Genomic DNA, 22,512 nt, shown 5'->3' on the forward strand with positions numbered 1-22,512 from the left:
GCTAATGGTGGAGCTGTTTCAGGTTCCAACTAGCCTTCAGGCTAAGGACTGAACATATATACATATATACATGGTGAATGGTAGTGTGGTGTGCTGTGCTGTGTGAATATGAAGAGGCATGTTTCCAAGTCAGAGGAATTAAATAGTAGAGCCTCGCTCATCCAACCTTCACTTATCCGACACTCCATGTTATCCAACACTGGTAGACTTAATTTGAACTTTTTGTGGAGACTAAATTCAGGGACACCCGGTGTGGAGGGTGCGACCATGGGACAAGCACTGGCCTGACCGCTGGTGGGAGGACCGGGTGTATTTCTCAAGGACAGATGCAGTGAATCTTCAGTCATTGTTCATTGTAGTATTGGTTGGGTGCGGATGTTATAGTTTTCATATCCTCTGGAAGTATGGCGAGTAAACAGAAGAAAGTGATTGTTTCTATGGAAGACAAGTTGAGTGCATTAAAGAGAATGGACAAAGGGGAAACTCTTCAAAAAGTGGCTTCAGATTATGATGTTGGACGTGTTACAGTGGGGGAAAAAAAAAAAAAAAAAAAAAAAATTGAAAAGTGGTGCTCTACCAGAGCAACAAGTGATGCACTGAAAATTAGAAAAAAACAATGAAAAATGTGAGTATGAAAAAGTAAATGAAGTACTATTTCTTTGGTCCACTCAAAACTGGGAAAAGGGCCTGCCAATATCTGACCCGATTCCGCAAGAAAAAGCGGTGTATTTCCAGAAGGAGTTTAATGAAGGGGACCCTAATTTTACTGCCAGTGCCGGTTGGCTTGATTGGTGGAAAAAAAACGGTACGGCATTAGGCAGCTTAATATCTGTGGAGAAAAACTGTCAGATAAATCTCATGAAGTTGTGAAATTTAAAAAGGAATTTCAAGAAATAATTCTTGCTGAAGGATTAACCGGTGATCAATTTATAATTGTGATGAGACTGGGCTATATTTCAAGATGCTGCCATAAAAAACTCTTGCAGCCCAAGCCGAGATGTCTGCACTTGGCTACAAGCAAAGTAAGGAAAAAGTTACTGTTCTTGCCTGTAGTAATGTTACTGGGAACTTAAAAGCAAAATTGCTTATGATCGGTAAATCAAAGAAGCCTAGGGGATTTAAAAACATTTCTGTTAATGCACTTCCAGTCCCTTACACGAATCAGAAGGCTGCTGACATCTTTAACACTGGTTTTTTTTACACAGTTTTTTCCAGATGTAGAAAAATTTCTTGAAAAATCTCCCTAGAAAAGCTCTTCTTCTACTAGACAACGCTCCATCACACCCAAATGAAGAGCAACTTAGAAGTGGTGACATCAAAGTCACCCACCTTATTATAATAGAGAAATAAAGAGACTAAGAAGGAGGTGCAGACTGGAAAGAAATAGAGTTAGAAATGGCTGTGGAAGTAAGAAGAAATTGAAGGAACTTACTAGAAAATTGAATCTAGCAAAGAAGGCAGCTAAGGATAACATGATGGCAAGCACAACTGGCAGTCATACAAATTTTAGTGAAAAATGGAAGGGTATGTATAGGTATTTTAAGGCTGAAACAGGTTCCAAGAAGGACATTCCAGGAATAATTAATGAACAAGGGGAGTATGTATGTGAGGATCTTCAAAAGGCAGAAGTATTCAGTCAGCAGTATGTAAAGATGGTTGGTTACAAGGATAATGTCGAGATAGAGGAAGAGACTAAGGCCAAAGAAGTAATAAAATTTACATATGATAACAATGACATTTACAATAAGATACAAAAGTTGAAAACTAGAAAAGCGGCTGGAATTGATCAGATTTCTGGGGATATACTAAAGACAATGGGTTGGAATATAGTACCATATCTGAAGTACTTATTTGATTATTGTTTGGTCGAAGGAGCTATACCAGATGAATGGAGAGTTGCTATAGTAGCCCCTGTGTATAAAGGAAAGGGTGATAGACATAAAGCTGAAAATTACAGGCCAGTAAGTTTGACATGCATTGTATGTAAGCTTTGGGAAGGCATTCTTTCTGATTATATTAGACATGTTTGTGAAATTAATAACTGGTTCGATAGAAGGCAATTCGGTTTTAGGAAAGGTTATTCCACTGAAGCTCAACTTGTAGGATTCCAGCAAGATATAGCAGATATCTTGGATTCTGGAGGTCAAATGGACTGTATCGCGATTGACATGTCTAAAGCATTTGATAGGGTGGATCATGGGAGACTACTGGCAAAAATGAGTGCAATTGGACTAGACAAAAGAGTGACTGAATGGGTTGCTATATTTCTAGAAAATAGATCTCAGAGAGTTAGAGTAGGTGAAGCTTTGCCTGACCCTGTAATAGTTGAGAGGGGAGTTCCTCAGGGCAGTGTTATCGGACCTTTATGTTTTCTTATATATATAAATGATATGAGTAAAGGAGTGGAATCGGAGGTAAGGCTTTTTGCGGATGATGTTATTCTCTATAGAGTGATAAATAAGTTACAAGATTGTGAGCAACTGCAACGTGACCTCGACAATGTTGTGAGATGGACAGCAGGCAATGGTATGTTGATAAACGGGGTTAAAAGTCAGGTTGTGAGTTTCACAAATAGGAAAAGTCCTCTCAGTTTTAATTACTGCGTTGATGGGGTGAAAGTTCCTTTTGGCGATCATTGTAAGTATCTAGGTGTTAATATAAGGAAAGATCTTCACTGGGGTAATCACATGAATGGGATTGTAAATAAAGGGTACCGATCTCTGCACATGGTTATGAGTGTGTTTAGCGGTTGTAGTAAGGATGTAAAGGAGAGTGCATATAAGTCTCTGGTAAGACCCCAACTAGAGTATGGTTCCAGTGTATGGGACCCTCACCAGGATTACCTGATTCAAGAACTGGAAAAAATCCAAAGAAAAGCAGCTCGATTTGTTCTGGGTGATTTCCGACAAAAGAGTAGCGTTACAAAAATGTTGCAATGTTTGGGTTGGGAAGAATTGAGAGAAAGAAGAAGAGCTGCTCGACTAATTGGTATGTTTGATTGAAATAATAAAATTAAGTTATTTATTAGATATTTATTACATGTAATGTAAGTGGTATGTTCCGAGCTGTCAGCGGAGAGATGGCGTGGAATGACATTAGTAGACGAATAGGTTTGAATGGCGTTTATAAAAGTAGGAAAGATCACAATATGAAGATAAAGTTGGAATTCAAGAGGACAAACTGGGGCAAATATTCATTTATAGGAAGGGGAGTTAGGGATTGGAATAACTTACCAAGGGAGATGTTCAATAAATTTCCAATTTCTTTGAAATCATTTCGGAAAAGGCTAGGAAAGCAACAGATAGGGAATCTGCCACCTGGGCGACTGCCCTAAATGCAGATCAGTATTGATTGATGTTCTTATTCTCCTAACGTGACGTCATTATGCCAGCCAATGGACCAGGGTGTGCTGTAAACATTGAAGAGAAAATATCGGCAGAAACTCCTTTCATCCCTGATAGAGGAAATGGACAATGACAATGAAAGGATAGAAAAGTTAAAATGAATCAACATGAAAGATCTGGCATACTGGATAGCGCAGTCTTGGGAAGAAGTTGAAACAACGACATAGCAAAGTCTTGGAACATCTTGTTGAGTGAAGCTGAACATCGAGGAGGTGGTACAAGTAGACATGAAAAATATTGTGCCCTTACCGAATTGCATTCCTGGCTGTGAGGATGCTACAACTCAAGATGTAAGTGGTGCACACAAGATCAGCTGTTTGAACTGACACTGATATTATTGATTTTGTGAATGCTAATGAAAATGAGGATGATGAAGAAGAAGAATGAGGCATTGCAGAACAAAAGGAGAAAACGATGACTCACAGTGAAGGATTAAGTCCATTAGAAATGGCATTAATCTACGTTGAGCAATAGCCGGAAGCAAGTGCAATGGAGGTGTTGATCTTTCATCGATGGCAGGATCTCGTAGCAAGAAAACGTGGATCAGCAGGCAAGCAGACATTGTTGACAAGTTTTTTTTGTAAGACATTTAGAATGTTTTCGTTCAATACTGCATGTATTGTACAATTGAACTGATAATTCAATAAATAGAGTATTGTAAAACATGTTATTGTTTTAGTACTACAATATAGCCTTCCTGTTTGTTTCAGTTCATTTTCAAAGTTATTCTGTATTATCCGACATTTTCGGTGATCCGACGTACTCCAGGTCCTGTTTAGGTCAGATAATCGAGACTAAACTGTATTTGTTTATAATCCCCGAATTCCTGAGTCAGAGTAAATGGACTTGATTAAACCACCACCACCACCACCACCACCACCACCACCACCTACCAAATGAGCCATTCAAAGCAGCCATTATTCTTGTTACTATTACTCTCTGAATACCAAGTGGGACAAAGAATAGCAATTGTTTATACTGGACCATGAGGAAAACACAGATGGTGAAGTCAAAATTCCATGAACAGTAAGTAGGCGTAAGACTACAAATGGCAAATAATACTGTTTAACAACTGGATTATTTTTTTTTTGCTATTTGCTCTTTGCTTTACGTCGCACCGACACAGATAGGTCTTATGGCGACGATGGGATTGGAAAGGCCTACTAGGAATGGGAAGGAAGCGGCCATGGCTTGAATTAAGGTACAGCCCCAGCATTTGCCTGGTGTGAAAATGGGAAACCATGGAAAACCATCTTCAGGGTTGCCGACAGTGGGGTTCGAACCCACCATCTCCCGATTACTGGATACTGGCGGCAATTAAGCGGCTGCAGCTATCAAGCTCATCTACTGTAATCACAAAATACACAAGAGAAAAATGGTAGCAATACGACGGCAAACAACTTATACTCTGTTAAACATAATTAATCACAGTAATAAAATGTGAGCAAGCTTAACTACTGGACTCACTGGTTTGATTATGGCACAGTTTAGAAGACATTTAGAAGGATTATTACATTGTAAAGGCAGCTGACAAAAGCTGTTGCTACAGAAGCCTCCTTGAGAGGATCTAATTAACCTGCAAGCTCACCTTACATTTGTATCTAGGTTTCACTTCTGCATGCTGAAGTTTACGATGGACAGCAAGGTAGGTCCAGTGAAGGTACGACTTATAACATTCATCACAGCCAAACATCTTAGGAATTTTAATTCCCTCTTCAATTTGACATGAAGTCTTCCCAACTTTGTGAGTCTGTAATCGTGAATAAGAAGAAAATTCTATTTTACACACACTACAAGAAAACAGACGAGGTTCCGTATGCTGATTACGATGTTCATTTAGTGATTCATGAGATGAATAACATCTTTCACAATATTCACAGCGAAAAACTTCACAGTACATATTCACCACAAAACCTACAGAATTTCCATTATCTAAGCATCCATCGTTATCACCCCGAACATGTGCAATAGCCTTCTCCTCTGTTGGAAATGCCTGAGAACAATTTGAACAACAATACAACTTCTGAGGTTCCACCTTCTCTACTTCATGTGACAGAAGATGTTTTTTAAGACGTGAAAGTCTATTAAGGTACTTTCCACATATCTGACACTGAAATGGTTTAACAGTCATATGTGATGCAAAATGTTCCTTCAATGTTTGTTTATCCTGAAATGATTTGGAGCACATATCACACTTAAATAAATACTGGACCTTATGACGTCTCAAATGCATTAGATATGCAGATCTGTTCTGATATATTCTACCACAGTCACATGTATACGATGCCGCTTCTTTGGGTTCATGATTTGTATGAATTTCTTTGGTATGGTTAAAAAAGCTGGTAGCATCACTGAAATGAATATCACACAATTCACAAACGAGAAGCAATCCTTCCCCTTGTTCATGAACAATAATGTGGGTGTTTAGCTGTTCTTGACTTTCAAACGTTAGATCACACTTTTTACAAGTCAGTTCCCTAGCAACAACTTCATCACATGTATGGCCCATTTGGTGTTCACGAGTGCTAAATTTTCCCCCACATGTAAAACAGACATACAACAAACCAACCACTTGTTTCGAGAGTTGACTCTTATGAAAAAGAGAACAATGTCTAACAAGATCTGAACTCTCATCAAAAATTCTTTCACACTGAACACATGGGTAGAAGTCAGTATTACTATTTCCATGCTTTTGTAACGAATGGAAAACCAAGTCTTCTGAGCTGGAAAGGTGTTCACCACACATACGACAATAGAAGTGTAGAAACTTATTTTCCCATGTTTGTAGTTCACAATCTTGCATATATGATCCTTCAACCTTATCTTTTATACTTAGATTAGACACACTATTCTTATCAGAGTGGTATTCATCTAAACTCTCAAGAATGTCATTGATTTCTGGACTAAACTTTGCAGTAGTGTCTCCATAAGGAGTTTCAGAGTCACCCTCAGAGACCATTTCTCCTTGTAAAGCTGCCATTACACCTTCACAACACAGAGGACAACTGTAACCTGCAGGCACACCTGGAGACTGATGAGGGTCATCGTCACAGTTTTGTCCTCTTTTAGGCTCATCCTGGTCAAACCTGTGAGGAAGAAAATGTGAAAATAACTTTGTATTTACAAATAAACAAAGCACTACGGTAAAAATAATTGTCATCAAAATAATCATCCTCATTATTACTATCAATAAAGGGAACCTACGTCAATATGATTTCTCAGGACTGTTAATAGCAAACAGAAATGCCAATACCTCTACTCATCATAGGGTCATTATCTATACAAATACAGTAACATTACAATTTTGTCTGTACACTTCACAGTTTTGCCTCATATTTCCCTAATAATAATAATAATAATAATAATAATAATAATAATAATAATAATAATAATAATAATAATAATGTTATTTGCTTTACGTCCCACTAACTTTTATGGTCTTTGGATACTCTAATGGAAACAAGAGAGGTCCACCTATTCAATACCATATAATGTTATAAGAAAAATTATAACATTTTATTATACTCGGTACCGGTTTCGATGCTGGTGTGCATCATCATCAGCCAAAAATAAGAAAAATATACATAGACGAAGTTACAATAAACAATGCATAAAGTACATACAAATTTTACAGAACTGGCAAGACCTAATTAAAAACAGGATCCATAAACATTAACCTATGACTTAAACCTAAAAAATAATACCAACTGTCTTAAAACTATGAATATACGTCCTCTTGATAAAAGTCCTCTGAATCTAAAAACATTAAACCATGTGCGAACAAAAACCAATGTTTCACTATCATAAAAGTCCAAGAGCATTATTTTTAATTTTGTAAGAACATATGTGTAAAAGGTTTACTTGCTAAACATTCACTGAGTATTAGAGTAACCAGTGCAAGAATTAAGAGACAATTTTTCTATTGGTTAAAAATGGCTGTTATTAAAATAACACAACCAGTCAAAAGACGTAATTTCCTATTTTACGTGATAAAACATATGTCTTCTCTAACATAGCCGCTTTCTTTAAGTATGAGATAACAAGATCTTTTTGATGAAAAATATTGGCGGACGCCGTGTTTCCAGGGTACTGTTCTCGGTTCAAACTAGGACCTGAAGCAAGTAAAAAAGAAAATAATATCAAGAAAGGCTTTTTTTTTTTTAAATCTTGTCGTAAAAACTTACGTGAATAAGAGACTCACCTCTGGGAGCGTAATTATTATGTGTTATTAGATGTTAGGGAAGACACTGAGAGCCGCAAGACACCGTGACCAATGCACCCGCGTTGGAGGGGAAGGGAGGGGGAAGCAAAACAGGGGAGGCACTGAGAAGGAGTAGGAGGGGCCTGGAGCCAATGGCAATGAAGGAAGGAGGGAAGAGGGAGGGGAATTATGCAGGGCAATGCGGCGAGAGGGCGTGGCGTGAGAATGTTTTTTGTATGTTACGAAAAAATAATTTGCTATTGGACGCTTTTCTAAGTCTGAAAAACGCTATCAAAAAGTCAAACAATACTCTTGGTTTCTCAGAAATGTCATTAAGATTCAAACCTGCATTAAAGTACTGGTCCAGGTGAATAAAACAGCCCTCAGTGATGTCAAGTAAAGTACTTTTATTAATAACCTGTAAAACTGTAAGATCCTGATCAATGCTAGTAAAATTATGTTGAAAATCTTTCGGAGACGCCGAGGTGCCGAAATTTAGTCCCGCAGGAGTTCTTTTACATGCCAGTAAATACACCTACTTGAGGCTGTCATTTTTGAGCACCTTCAAATACAACCAGACTGACCCAGGATCGAACCTGCCAAGTTGGGGTTAGAAGGCCAGCGCCTTAACCGTCTGAGCCACTAAGCCCAGCCATCATTTTTCTGTCGGATTAGGTATGCAAAAGTCAAAAATGGGTTCAGCTCAACTTTTGTCAGCTGGTCTATGTTTGCGTGAACATCACAGGAAAAGGGTTTGACAGAATGTCTTGAAATTCAGTATACAAATTCAGGGATATCCAAAGAGTGCACTAGGCTATATATTATTTGATTAGAATAAAGCATGTAGCAATATTAAGAGGACCAAAACAGGAAATATCAAATTTCTCCATTAAATGAAATGAAATGGCATATGGCTTTTTGTGCTGGGAGCGTCCGAGGACATGTTCAGCTCGCCACGTGCAGGTCTTTGGATATGACATCCATATGTGACCTGCGCGATGTGATGATGAAATAATGATGAAGACGACACATACACCCAGCCCCCATGCCAGCGGAATTAACTAATGATTGTTAAAATTCCCGACCCTGCCAGGAATTGAACCCGAGACCCCTATGACCAAAGGCCAGCATGCTAACCATTCAGCCAGACATTTCTCCATTAACATTAGATGTTTTGAAAAAATGCATGTTAGAAAAGTTGCATAAAATATCATTTCTGATTTTTTATGTTTTATGCACTTTTAACTTCCAAATAACAACAGTATAAATATTCATGATTATTACATTTCCCGGGAATATTTGTTCCACCTAAACCCTGTGCAGAACAAAAGTTATAGCAAGTACAATTTCCAATAATTTATGTCTAATAAATAGCATGGGCTATGATAAGAAAACAGAGATATTCATAAATTTAGATTTTACTGCCAAGTCCACCAACGCTGAGCATCACTGACTTGAAAATATTGTTCAGTTGTCACAGTAACTACAGTAGTTAAATGGTGATGATGGAGGTTGTTGTTGCTGTTGTGATCATTTTTGTAAGGTACAAAACAACAAGATCAGCAGCCCAGATTAATCAGGAAGATAATTAAGATAACCATCAAAATGAGAAGGGAAACGCACAGAAAATTAATATAAAAAAAAGGGAGACATGAAGAGAGGTGAAAATAAAGGACTCCCTTGACCACAGATGCAATAATATTGCCGAGCCGAAAGAAACTGAAACAGATGATCTATTATGTCCTAAGCCTATGAAAATGGGCAACGATAACTCATTAGATTGTTGTTAATTGAGATGTGCTCTCTCTCTTCGGCTGCCACTCATCTCCGATAGATAGTATTCCTGCTTCTTCTTCTTCTTCATACGTTTCTGCTTATGCAGGTTGTTAACAGAGCCTCTCCAATCTTCTCTTTTTTCCCCACATTCTATCGTTCATCACCGCTGCTATTGTATAAAACCAAATCCGTTAATGACTCGTTTAACAGCTAGTCATTACATATTATAAACTTCATAATGTTTCTGTACAGTCACTGTAAAGCTTATAAATACAAACATAAATTTAACTAAAATCAATTAGTACATGTTTCATCCTTATATCGTGGACATCATCAGCTACAGCTTAAATACTTTTTTTTTTTGCTATTTGTTTCACGTCGCGCCAACATAGATAGGTCTTATGGCGACGATGGAATAGGAGAGGCCTAGGAATGGGAAGGAAGCGGTCGTGGCTTTAATTATTATTATTATTGTTATTTTTGCAAATTGCTTTTACATCACACCGACACAGATAGGTCTTATGGCGACGATGGGAAAGGAAAGGGCTAGGAGTGGGAAGGAAGCATCCGTGGCCTTAATCAAGGTACAGCCCCAGCATTTTCTTGGTGTGAAAATGGGAAACCACGGAAAACCATCTTCAGGGCTGCCGACAGTAGGGTTCGAACCCACTATCTTCCGAATACTGGATACTGGCCGCACTTAAGCGACTGCAGCTATTGAGCTCGGTATGTTGCCTTAATTAAAGTACAGCCCCAGCATTTGCCTGGTGTGAAAATGGAAAACCACGGAAAACCATCTTCAGGGCTGCCGACAGTGGGGTATGAACCCACTATCTCCCAGATGCAAGCTCACAGCTGCGCACTCCTTACAGCACGGCCAACTTGCCCAGTTAAATATCATTTAAAACCAAAAGATGAAGGTGTCACATAAAAGAAAATGGATAAAATTATATAAGGGTTAAAATATCAAGTCGCTGTTTTCTACAGATCTTTCATTGACTATAAAATAAGGCACCAACTTCGGCTGTTTTTAAATGGATCATATTCATTTAGACGTTATAATGCTATATTATGAGTTTGGAGAATTTTGACTCATGCTGTGTGGCACATTGTGTGAAATCATGCTCAAGCCAGGTTGTTAAAAGTTAAGGTATTGAAAGAACACAATCTGTAACAAACAGGGAAAAGCTGTAAGCATTGAGAACCAAAATACTGGGGGAAGTAAGAAAAAATGGGATGAAAAGCAATAGAACCGCAATTTACATCCTTGCTGGCTTAAACTGGTTTATCCGCGTCTTCTTGTTGAAGGTCTGCTGTGCCTAACTGAGGGTACTGCAGGCGTGATGGAGGGGCTGAAAGCTAAGAGGGGAGTGAGTTGGCTGGGGGAGTGGCCTGAAGTGTGGGTATAGGGAAGGGTGTGGAATGAGAAAGAAAAGTAAAATGCCGATTCGTATTCGAACAAGACATCTTGTTCAAGGAACAATTAAATATCTTATTAATTACCATGTCTAAGAGAATGTTGATATTCTTGGACAACTCATTCAGATTGCCTAAAGGATTCAATCTTTGGTCTAAATTAATAAAGATATATGAAAATATCTTCAAAAGGAGACCTTTCGTGGTTGTAAAAAGAACAGAAAAATAGTTTTCTATTGATGAGAGAGAATGATAAAAACCTGAGATATGGTTGGAGAAGGCTGAAAATTTGTTGTACTGTTCTGCTTTAACATGTTCCTGGTTTGGCTGAAGGCAGCGGTGATGGATCGCCACCTTCTTCGTGAGCTGTGGCTGCCTCCGTGAGATGTCCAGGCCTCACCATCGGGTGTGTAGGGTCCCCTTCGCCCGTGACCATGGAGTACATCGCCTATGCACCCGCACCGATTATTGAAGCCACCCTCACAGAGTATTGAGCTTCTGTTGACCCCGCCACACAGGATGACATTGAAGCAGTTCCACCGATTGCTCCCGTGTTGTACCTGGAAGAGCTCCACCTATGCTCAGCTCCCTGGGACATCATGTCTGGCGATGACTCCCGGAACCGACGCCGGCACACCGGACGCCGACAGCCAGTCTCGCGACAATGACGATGACTAGGAAGACAACAACGCCGACTTCAGCGGGCCGTGGCTTCGCCTGAGGCCACCTCCTGATCCTCCGCCAACTGATTCTCATCACCCATCTGAGCTTCGATGAAGACCTGCAACCCAGTCTTATCATTCTGTTGTAGTGACTCTCCCGTATCTGGTCCCTTACCTGGACACACCTATGGGCTGATATGCAACCAGAATCATGGACCGTGGGGTCCACCTGCCTTGACCACTGGATGCCCCGATCATCTTCCAGTCGACTAGACCATCCCAGCTGATGGACCAGGTCATCGCAGATCTTCTCGCCAATGACATCGAGCGGGGTGAGTGCTCTTCGGCCTTCCCCCTGTTCCTTGTCCCCAAGGAATCAGGGGGTGCAGGTCATATACGACTTTAGCGGCTGGAGCCCCTACATTCAGCACCCACACTTCTCTCTCCGTGGTCCAGCGCAGGCGCTTGCATCTATTCTGTCTCATCATCTTGCTTGCAAACTCGGCCTTCAGTCTGGGTTTTATCAAATCCCCACTAGTCATACGGTATCCTCTACCGTGGGCGCTGATATCGTTGGACCCGCCTGCCGATGAGGCATAGCCTGGCCCCATCCATCATCCAACGCTGGGCCACCGCTGTGCAGGAGCTTCTGTCCCAGGAGTTCGGCGTCCAGATGATTCCTTATCTGGACAACTGGCTCATCCACTACATGTAATCCACTACATCCACGCCGCACACCTCGATTATGACCTGATGCAGCACATTGAGTTGTTCCTCACCGTCATTCTGGGTATCACCATCAACTACTCCAAGCTGGTCCTGCACCCGACTCCCATCTTGACCTACCTTGGGGTCACCATCAACATTCAGTTTCAAGAGATCACCATGCATCACACCACACAGCAGCGGGCCCGGTATCTTGTGCCCGCTCTACCCGACCTTTCCCCGTATCAACTCCAACAGGCGGCTGGGTACTTCCTCGTGTCTGGGCAGGGTCATGATTTGGCCTAGTTTCCTCCCTAAGCATATTTTAGCAGGCAAATTCTTCTGGGTTCGTCGACTACTCACCCCGGACTACCTTGCAATGCCCCGTCGCATGCATACAGGACCTTTTTTTTAATGTATTTTATGTATTTTTTTTATGTATTGAAAAAAGGTGGATCAATTAAATTTCCCTCTATTGTATGTTACCTCCTTTCAATACAGACCAGATATGAAGTTTTTAATACTGAATGCATATAGGACACCAAACCATCGAGATCTTTGCTGACGCCACCCCCTGGTCCATCGCTGTGGAGGTCCCTCAGTATCACCAGGCATGGTCCCAGGCCTTCGATCAACACACCAGGATCAACATCGCAGAGACGGCCGCCGCCGTTGTTGCCGTTCATCACTTTCTCACTGATTTCCCATATGATCCTGTGTCTGAGATTATATTGTACACAGACACCCGATACACCTTGCAGTCGGGCCGTGAAGCTGTTCTGCATTCCACCAACTATTTCTTAGCATTGTATATCTTGACAATAAAGCATTGTGCACAGAGGTGGGGTAACCCTTTCATGCGATTCATCGCCTCTACCGATAACCCGGCGGACGTTTCCTCCTAGGAAGTGCTACGCTCAGTACACACGAGCCTCCAATTGCCATAAAAGGAGGACACGCCATGGGAGGGACGTCAGTCGGCTGAAGACAGCGGTGATGAATCGTCACCTTCTTCTGGAGGGGCAACCTAGGATGGAGCTCCCGGATCTGCCTGCTGACCGATGGAGTTCCCCAGCTATGGCAGTGTCTTGTGGTGTAGTGTTTTGTATACTTTGTTTTGTACTCACTTATGCGGGACTGATCTTGTTTCTTTCTCGTACACTGTCTCGTTTATAATGTATTTTGTTTCTTGCCCTATGTATATACAGTTTTTATATATATATATATATATAGCCGTATATTAAAGCACTTGAGGGAACCACCGCAGGGGACAAGATCAGCGATGGCTTTCCGAATGGGACTGGGGAGTACCCTAACAGAAGGACCATCTAATTAATTCCTTATGGGTTCGCTCGTCTACTCCCTGGCCGCTCGCGGCTCTCGCCAGTGCTTGGCATGCTTGGGTTTTCCCGGGCGCGCCGGTACACGTGCCCCTCCTGGGCCTATATAAGCCCAGGGAGGACGTGGCTGGGTGAGCAGTCTGCTGGGCTTATATAGGCCCAGGAGGGGGCACGTGTACCGGCGTGCCTGGGCAAACCCGAGCGCGCCAAGCACTGGCAAGAGCTGCGAGCAAACCCCCTAAGGAACGAATCAGGGCGGTCCTTCCATTCGGGTACTCCCCAATCCCAGTTGCAAAGCCGTCGCCGAATCAGAAGACCTTCCTCGCCCACCACCAGCAGACTGCTCGCCCAGCCGTGCCCTCTCTGGGCTTATATAAGCTCAGGAGGGGCGCGTGATATGGAGAGAAAAGACTGTTCCAAAAGAGTGGATGAAAGGAGACAGGAAGCAATGTGAAAATTATAGAGGAGTGACACTGATACCTCATACAGCTAAGATCCTTAAAAGAATCTTGGATAGACGAATAAGAGACAGAGCAGAGGGAAAATTGGCAGAACACCAGTATGGATTCAGAAGAGGCAGGTCCACAATTGACCCAATATTTACTCTGCATCAAGACCTTCCTCCCTGCCACCAGCAGACTGCCGCCTGGCCGCGTCCTCCCTGGGCTTATATAGGCCCAGGAGGGGCGCGTGTACCGGTACGCCCGGGCAAACTCGAGTGAGCCAAGCACTGGCGAGAGCCGCAAGCGGCCGGGGAGTAGGCGAGCAAACCCCCTAAGAAACGAATGAGGGCGGTCCTTCCGATTGGGTATTCCCTAATCCCAGTCAGAAAGCCGTCGCCGATCCTGTTCCTCGCGGTGTGTCCCTCAAGTGGAGGAGAAGGAAATAAATGAACAGTTCCAGACACACATTAAAACAAGTACACCTAAAGAAGATATCGGAAGGGTCGAAGAAGAAATGGGCATACTTTAAAACAGTCATGGTCGAGTCTGCAGAAAAGACCTGTGGAAGAGTATCAGGCAGGATGAAAGATCAAGAAACACCCTGGTGGAATGACAGGGAAAAATATATAGTTAAAAGGAAGAAACAAGCTTGGAAAAGATAGCTGTGAAACAGAACAACAGAATGCAAAACAGAATACAGGCATTGCAAGAAGGAGTGCTCTAAGATGGTTCATGAAAAGAAAAAGATGCTGGCAAAATTTCACTGAATCTCTGCAAGAAGATACAACTGGAAACAAAAAGATCATATTCCAGTGGGTTAAAAAGAAGAAAACCCAGTTGAAGGTGCTAACTTCATTAAAAATGAACAGGAGGAAGTAATGACACAGAAGCAGGATATATTGCAGAGGTGGGGAAAATACTTGAACAGCTTTACAATGTGCAAAATACATTGGTACAAAGAGAAATCGAAGAACCAGATTTAGTGCAGATAGAAGATAAGGAAAACAAGGTGTCCACGGCAGAGACTGAGTGGGTCTCTAAAAGAATGAAACGAGGCAAGGCAGCTGGAATTGACGGGGTCACCATAGAAATGATAATAGCTCTGTTGTGCACTGTATTGCAAATAGAAGAGTCGATAGAGAAATGAATTTATTTCTGCTTCCCCCATTTGGAGGCTGCCAAAAAGACAAAGCTTACATGAAAATTTGATTAATAATTAAAAGGGTTGTTTAAAATATGTCCATAAATGATAGCCTATTTAATAATTTTAAAAAATGTGTATGAGTCAATAATTTTGAAATCCATGAGGAATTTCTCATAGGACAAAGATATAGCTATTTTTTACTACTGCTAGAAGAGGAATGGTGGAAAGATCGAGTAAGGTGGAGGGCTTTGGGACACTACCCTACCCAGAGAGAATACGGAAGAACATTCAGCAAGTGCATGACATCAAATTAATTCTTACCAATCAAATCTGAGTAGTATAAACACCATGAAACATTGATTGTGGCCTTTGAACTTCCATGAAGAGTAAGTGTAATTGTCTCATATTCTTGCTTATAGAATACTGTACAGAGAATAGTGTTACAGCATGATTATTTCATAGGTTATAATCATAGGTTATAAACTTCATTTCAAACTGATTTCACTGCAGATACAGATAGTTCACAAGTTCCAGAGAGATCGTTTGCTATCTGTCAAGAAAAAAATAAATTAAATATTAGAAAAATATATGCCTATCAATAAATGCAAATATAAAACACCACAACACAGTTGTAAAACCGGAAGCTACACATGCAGCAGAAACACTTTTTCACCTGAATAAACAAAGACTGACAGACTTCAGAAAATTGAAAGGAGGATTGGAAGAACCTGCATCAACAAAAAATACAAGAAAGATGGACAGTGGTGGATAATACCAAACAAAGTCGTGTACAAAGAGCTAGAATCCATTACAGGTACTATGCGTAAGAGGAGACTGGGATTCTTTGGACATATCATGAGGATGCACAGGATTTGAGACTTCTGGAACAACTAGTACAACACAATCTCGTCTCAAAAAATACCATAACAGGATGTAAATGAATCAGAGAAGTAAAAGAGGATCTGAAGGAAATAGGCCTTACAACACAAGACACCACAAATAAGATAAAATTGAATACAAAACTCAAGAATACAAACCTCTGCTTTACCCTTACACGAAACAAACCAAAACGCATATTTTCAACTGAGGAAAGGGCACGAAGATCGGAGCGTCTGAAGAAGTACTGGGAGGACCGCAAAGCCTGAACAATCCCTTCAAAGAGACCTGAACGATGGACTGACTAAAATGATCCTATGCGGTCATAAAAGAAGAGGAAGAAAAATATATTCACAAGTATAAATGCTGCTCATGTAGTAGTAGTAGTGCAGGAGTTATTGAGAGAAAAAAGGAAACAATTATACAGATATAAGGAATACTTAATGACAACATGCATCATAAAACAATTACTTCAGTCATTTCACATCTTTATGTTCTGATAACTACTGATGATGATAGTAAAATGCTTAATTTGTCTTTCATTATTCATAAAATATTTTCCAGCACTTTCTAGATCTGATTCCCATACATGGCCATTCATTTCCGCATGGCGACCACTTCCCTAGCAATTGTAGAGTGTGTGGGGTAAAGCCATACAAACTTCGTAAATCCATCTATGACTGAGAATATACTATATTTGCAACTCTCATGAGTTGACTCTAAAGGCCTTAGATGATCTCTTCTCTGAAGAGTGGATGTGATAAACCTTCCTGTTTACCGGCTTTCCAATTTAAGAAGGTGCATCTTATGTAACTGGGTAAGACATGTTCCAGTTTCTTCTACAGAGTAGCAAAAACAAAGTCATCTCTGTACAGGCCATGGAGGTCCCTAGAGGGGTGGAAGGTAAAGGCTTCCACTATCCGTAACCTCGGCACTTGGTGGGGTAGAGTAGTTAGCTCTACACCCCATCGCCTTTGCCCCCAGGAATTAACCTGGTACAGTAGAACCGTAATAATTAGAAATCGGTTAATTTAAAATCTTGCCTAATTCGAAGAATCACGGAAACATGAGGTACGGTTTTTCATGTTATTTAAATTGTTTAATTCAAAATACAGATAATTCGTAATTCGAAGAACAATGTCGGTCTCGTTACCGAAATTCAGACTTAATTCAAAACTGCCATTACATTTTAAAAACATAGTATTTTACAGAGTAAATTAATTTCAAAATTTCTCCGCGCAATGAAAGAACGCGTCTTCCAGAACGTGCAGGGGTAGCTTTCCACACTTTCACTTACTTCAGTGTGTCTACAGAGTGCTTCATATGTGCTAAGTTTGAGTGAAATCGTAATTCTTTTGTTTTCAGCATTTTAAGGAATGCCACAATATCACGTAGCAGGCAGTGTGTGGAGAAACAATCCTTGAACACTAGCGATGCCGACAGCTGGCAAAAAAGCGTGGCTCATATAATCAATTTGTACGAATCGAACAATATTGCCAGTTGCGATAAAACGGCATTTTTATTTTTTTATTCCGAGCCCAAACGGACTTACGGTTTTAAAGGAGAGAAGTGCCACCCGAGAAATCATACAAGGGTAGGGGTCACTGTATTGTGTTTCAATGCACACGGAAGCGAGATACTTCCTTCCCTTGTCATATGAAAGTGTTTTTAAAGGTGTCAGGCACTTTCCATGCAAGTTCAAGGCATCTAAAATGCATACATTACAGTAATCTAATGAATAAAGCACTTGCACACGGGAGCCAGTATAGATTTCTCCTCGTCTTTGAATAATTTTTTCTTTTTAAATTTCACTGCGTGAGTTTATGTTTGTCGATGAGTTATCCAAGTGCATTATTTGTTGGATGGATACATTTTGGAAATATTCTTTTTTCTATGGCATTTGAAAGGTTTAAACTGTGAATCACAGTTAACTGCATGCAGTAATGGGTCTTAGAATACTTTGTGACGCCGCAAAGGTAGGCATTTCTGAATTACGATTTGGCGGTTAATTCAAAATCGTGTAATTCGAAGTCCGATTTTTGCACCGCAACAAATTCAAATTAATGAGATTTTACTGTACTCATTTTTTGTGTAGGTTGAGTGAACCTCAGGCCCATAAATGTAAAATTTTTGGTTTACAGAGTCTTTAGTTCTTTTCATAGAGAAATGTTCTTTCTCATGTGCGATCTTGATAAACTCTTCTTGCATGCCTTTTGGTACAACTAGTACTTCTTGACCCTCTAGGAATTGGAATAGCATGTCATCCCCGATTATGAAATTCTTGTATGGTTGTTCTTTGATTAATTCCCAAGTTGCATTGGAACCATCATCTTCTCTCTTGTGTCCTTTTAATAGGGAACATGCATAATAACGTTTTACATTGTGGTAAGTTGCCTTGTTTCCTATCAATACTTAAAACTCCCTTTCCACAAGGCGAGTGAAACATCCTGTGGCGTAAGCAGCGCGCTGTGACGCTACGATCCAGTACCTCATGCAGCCCTACCAGCCATTGTGCATCAGCTATTACTAAAAGCCGATTATTTATTTATTCATGATCGTGAATAACTTCAAAATGACAGAAGAAGGGTTCAAAACAGCACAGTTAGACAATCTACCATGTGTAGATGTCATCATTCTTGAAAAATAGTGACTTTTGTGGCCGCAGAAATTCACGGATAAAACGCAAGTTTGTAAGTGGCATCTTTTATATGCGTGCAATGTACTGTAACTCATAGTATTAGGATAACAACGAACCTGGATAGAAATCATCATTTTCAACATTTCCTTCTAGACTGGTTCCCATATTAAAGAATAACATTACATTTTCGGGCTTTCAGCATTAGTAAAGTAACAAATCGGACTTCAGCACTAACATATAGGGAGCATTATAGTACTAGGCCGCCTCTGTGGTGTAGTGGTTAATGTGATTAGCTACCACCCCCGGAGACCCACTTTCGATTCCTGGCTCTGCCATGAAAGTTGAAAACAAATAGTACGAGGGCTGGAACGGGATCTACTCAGCCTCGGGAGGTCAACTGTATAGAAGGGTTTCAATTCCCACCTCAGCAATCCTCGAACTGGTTTTCCGTATTTTCCCACTTCTCCTCCAGGTACCTAACATAAGGCCACGGTCGTTTCCTTCCTTCTTTCTTGTCTATCCCTTCCGATGTTCTCATCCTCCCACAAGGCCCCTGTTGAGCATAGCAGGTGAGGCTGCCTGGGCGAGGTACTGGCCCTCCTCACCAGTTGTATAAAGTCTCACGCTTCAGGACACTGCCTCTGAAACGGTAGAGGTGAAATCCCTCGCTAAGTCTGAGGGAAAAACCAACCCTGGAGGGTAAACTGATTAAGAAAGAAAGAAAGAAAAAAAGAAGGAAAGAAAGATCATAATACTATAGGTCTATAATCCATCATTCCTGAAAAAATATATATTTATGGTTGGGGCAACTGGCCTACCCACTTCCGGTGCCCATGAAAGAGAAACATAAAATATATTGTTGGAGGGAACAAGTTAAATATGATAAAGATAAATATGACTTAATCTAGTTTTCAAAAGTCGGGCTGAGTGGTTCAGACGATTGAGGCGCTGGCCTTCTGACCCCAACTTGGCAGGTTCGATCCTGGTTCAGTACGGTGGTGCTCAAATACGTCAGCCTCGTGTCGGAAGATTTACTGGCACGTAAAAGAATTCCTGCGGGCATAAATTCCTTCACATCGGCGTCTCCGAAAACTGTAGAAGTAGTTAGTGGGGCGTAAAGCCAATAACATTAATTACATTTGGCTTTTAACAAGCTGAGCATATCAAGCAAGAAAAGTGTCTTGGTGACATTTTAGTCATTCAATATAGGAATGTCTTTTGGGTGATGTAATTTTTACCCTTCAGTTTATTGACTTGGCTTGTATAACCTAAAACTTAGGCTAAGTTGGATAATACTTAAAATAAAAACATCATTGTTATTTTTAGTACCAGTAATGTATTTTCACCTGTGCGCAATTATGTTATTTATTTCATTAATATTATGATAATATTATTGTAACTGAGCATAGTTAACTTATAAGAAAGACTACCCCGACAGACAAGCATTGGTTTTTGTGTACAGATATACATTTGTTAAATTCACGTTGTTTTCTTTCATGATGTACACGCCTATTTTTTGTTATATTATAGAGTACTTAGCTATAGCCTAAATTTCTTTACAAATGTAAGCTCTTCAATAAAGACATAAATAACTGTCCATGCCAAGATAAACTGGTATAATTAGAGCTGTCAATTATGGTTCATAACCCCTTTTCCCCCTGTGGGTGGGGGCGGTAGAATAACACCCACGGTATCCCCTGCCTGCCGTAAGAGGCGACTAAAAGGGGCCCCAAGGGCTCTGAAATTTGGAGCGTGGGTTGGCAACCATGGGGGCCTCAGCTGAGTCCTGGCATTGCTTCCACTTACTTGTGCTAGGCTCCTCACATTCATCTATCCTATCCGACCTACCTTGGTCACCTCTTGTTCTTTTCCGACCCAGACGCTATTAGGTTTGCGAGGGCTAGGGAGTCTTTCATTTTCACGCCCTGGGTGGCACTTGCCTTTCTTTGGCCGATACCTTCATTTTTCGAAGTGTCGGATCCCTTCCATTTTTCCTCTCTGATTAGTGTTATATAGAGGATGGTTGCCTAGTTGTACTTCCTCTTAAAACAATAATCACCACCACCACCACCACTCATAACCCCTTTGATTTATTACCTTGACATGGATCACCCAAAACATAGGTTAGGTTTGGAGAATACTTTAATAATCAGCATTAATTAATGCATTGTTTATTACTTTCATATTCCAAGATGTAATTGAAGCATTTAATTAAAGCATCATACATTAAAATTTAAAGTTTTACCACTAGAACAGCTGACATGGAAAAGTGATTGAAAATTCAAACAAATTCAAATTATGTTAAAATTATCTTCAAAGAAATAAACTGTAGACTTTTCTGATATATCACCAGCATTTCTCTGGCTCACCAAAATACATTTCTCCCCAGTTTAAGCGTCCTCTGGAACATTTATAAACAATTTGTTTGGGATGGCATGTGATGTGCTATACAACATTTATAAGTTTTCTGCCTCATTTGTCTGCGCAGGATTCATTTGAAGTCCAAAATATACCACTCAGATTATTATCCAATGTATAGACTTCGAATTTAACTATGCCAGACACTAACATAAAGTAGAAATATGCGAAGTGTATCCTGTTTCTCACAGCACACAATGTGTTATTTCGTCTGCTAATTCAGTCAACCGGTACGATGACATCAGACCAATGAGATCGCATACTTGCGTCACGTGACATTTTTGTACTTTAATTTATAAATTTATCATGTTTGAAGTTATTATTTGTCCATTCATTATTTGTACATTCTGATAACATTTTTGAATTCTGCATAAAATTTTGAATCAGATTAGCATATTTTTAATGAAAAGCCCAGATCCTGCATGTTCCCTATTCTAGCAATCAATCCATCTGATATGGTGTAAAGGACAGGGTGTCAGCTCAAGGTGGTAATCTGGCTCCACTGCAGTAAATGATTATATACTGAAACTCTTTTAGTATTAGAGTAGGCCTACACCTTGCAACTTTCACAGTCAAGTCCCTCTTGTGCATGGGCTTTCTGGAAGGGAGCACAATCTGTAACAATTATGAAGTTAATACCTAACAGATACACCCTGAACTTTTTCAATGCAGTGACACTGCCCAGAACTTCCAATTCAGTGATGTAGCATTTTTCTGCCATTTAACTGCTCAGCCAGTCATCACCATCAGATGATTCAGATTCTTTGTCACTTATTTCTTTGCCTTCTGTGCCGTCAAGCTCATTGGAGATCGAACACTTTCTAAATGCACAACCGATGATTTTTCATGCAATGTTTTGAGACGATGCTAGAATGTCAAAAGCTATAGTTAGTAAAATTGTTAACAGAGTTTCTGCAGTGATAGAATCCATCAGAAGATTACTTAGTATTTCCTCCAGTAGGAGAACGTTAACAGATTATCCACGACTCCTATGAAATAGGCTGTTTTCCTGGTGCTTCATTTATTTATTTCATGGCTTCATTTGTGGTGAGGTTAGCGCTTATGGCCCTCTCTTACACTTAACCACATAATAATGAATATAAACTTGAGAAAAAATGATAAGTAAATAATCAAAAATTCTAACCAAATTCATTCTTTCATTCATACTGATATTCACACAAGCTAGTTATACACTGAACAAGTAATCTCGGCAAGATCACTTAAAAGAGGCTAAAGAGGTGCAATTCCTAACACTAACTGGAAGGGAATTCCATAGAGTTGCACCAGACACTTGAAAGGAGTGATTATACGCTGTTGAACGATGCACAGGTATTGCAAGTGCAGAAGTCGATCATGTGTTATGTTCAGGAGAGGACAGAAAATTAAACTATGAGAGTTGCAATGTGAAGATATTGTAGTTTGTCGATACCAGGGAATATTTTATAATGGGGAAAAGGCAAGTTCAAAACTTCACAGAAAATATAAATCT

At 40.3% G+C, this 22,512-nt stretch overlaps 1 protein-coding gene across 7 annotated transcripts in view; it reads right to left on the reverse strand.

Moving 5' to 3' along the window:
- Positions 1–22,512, reverse strand: part of LOC136874155 (zinc finger protein 595) — a 127,965-nt gene that overhangs the window by 37,699 nt on the left and 67,754 nt on the right. For 6 of the 7 annotated variants that reach the window (XM_067147726.2, XM_067147722.2, XM_067147723.2 and 3 more), the window contains one exon: positions 4,993–6,490. In XM_067147726.2, the coding sequence (XP_067003827.2) occupies positions 4,993–6,490 (1,498 nt within the window). The remainder of the gene's footprint in view (positions 1–4,992; positions 6,491–22,512) is intronic. The other variant, XM_067147725.2, reaches the window with a different exon arrangement.

The sequence above is a fragment of the Anabrus simplex genome, chromosome 5 (assembly GCF_040414725.1).
Source record: "Anabrus simplex isolate iqAnaSimp1 chromosome 5, ASM4041472v1, whole genome shotgun sequence".
Taxonomy (NCBI): Eukaryota; Metazoa; Arthropoda; class Insecta; order Orthoptera; family Tettigoniidae; genus Anabrus; species Anabrus simplex.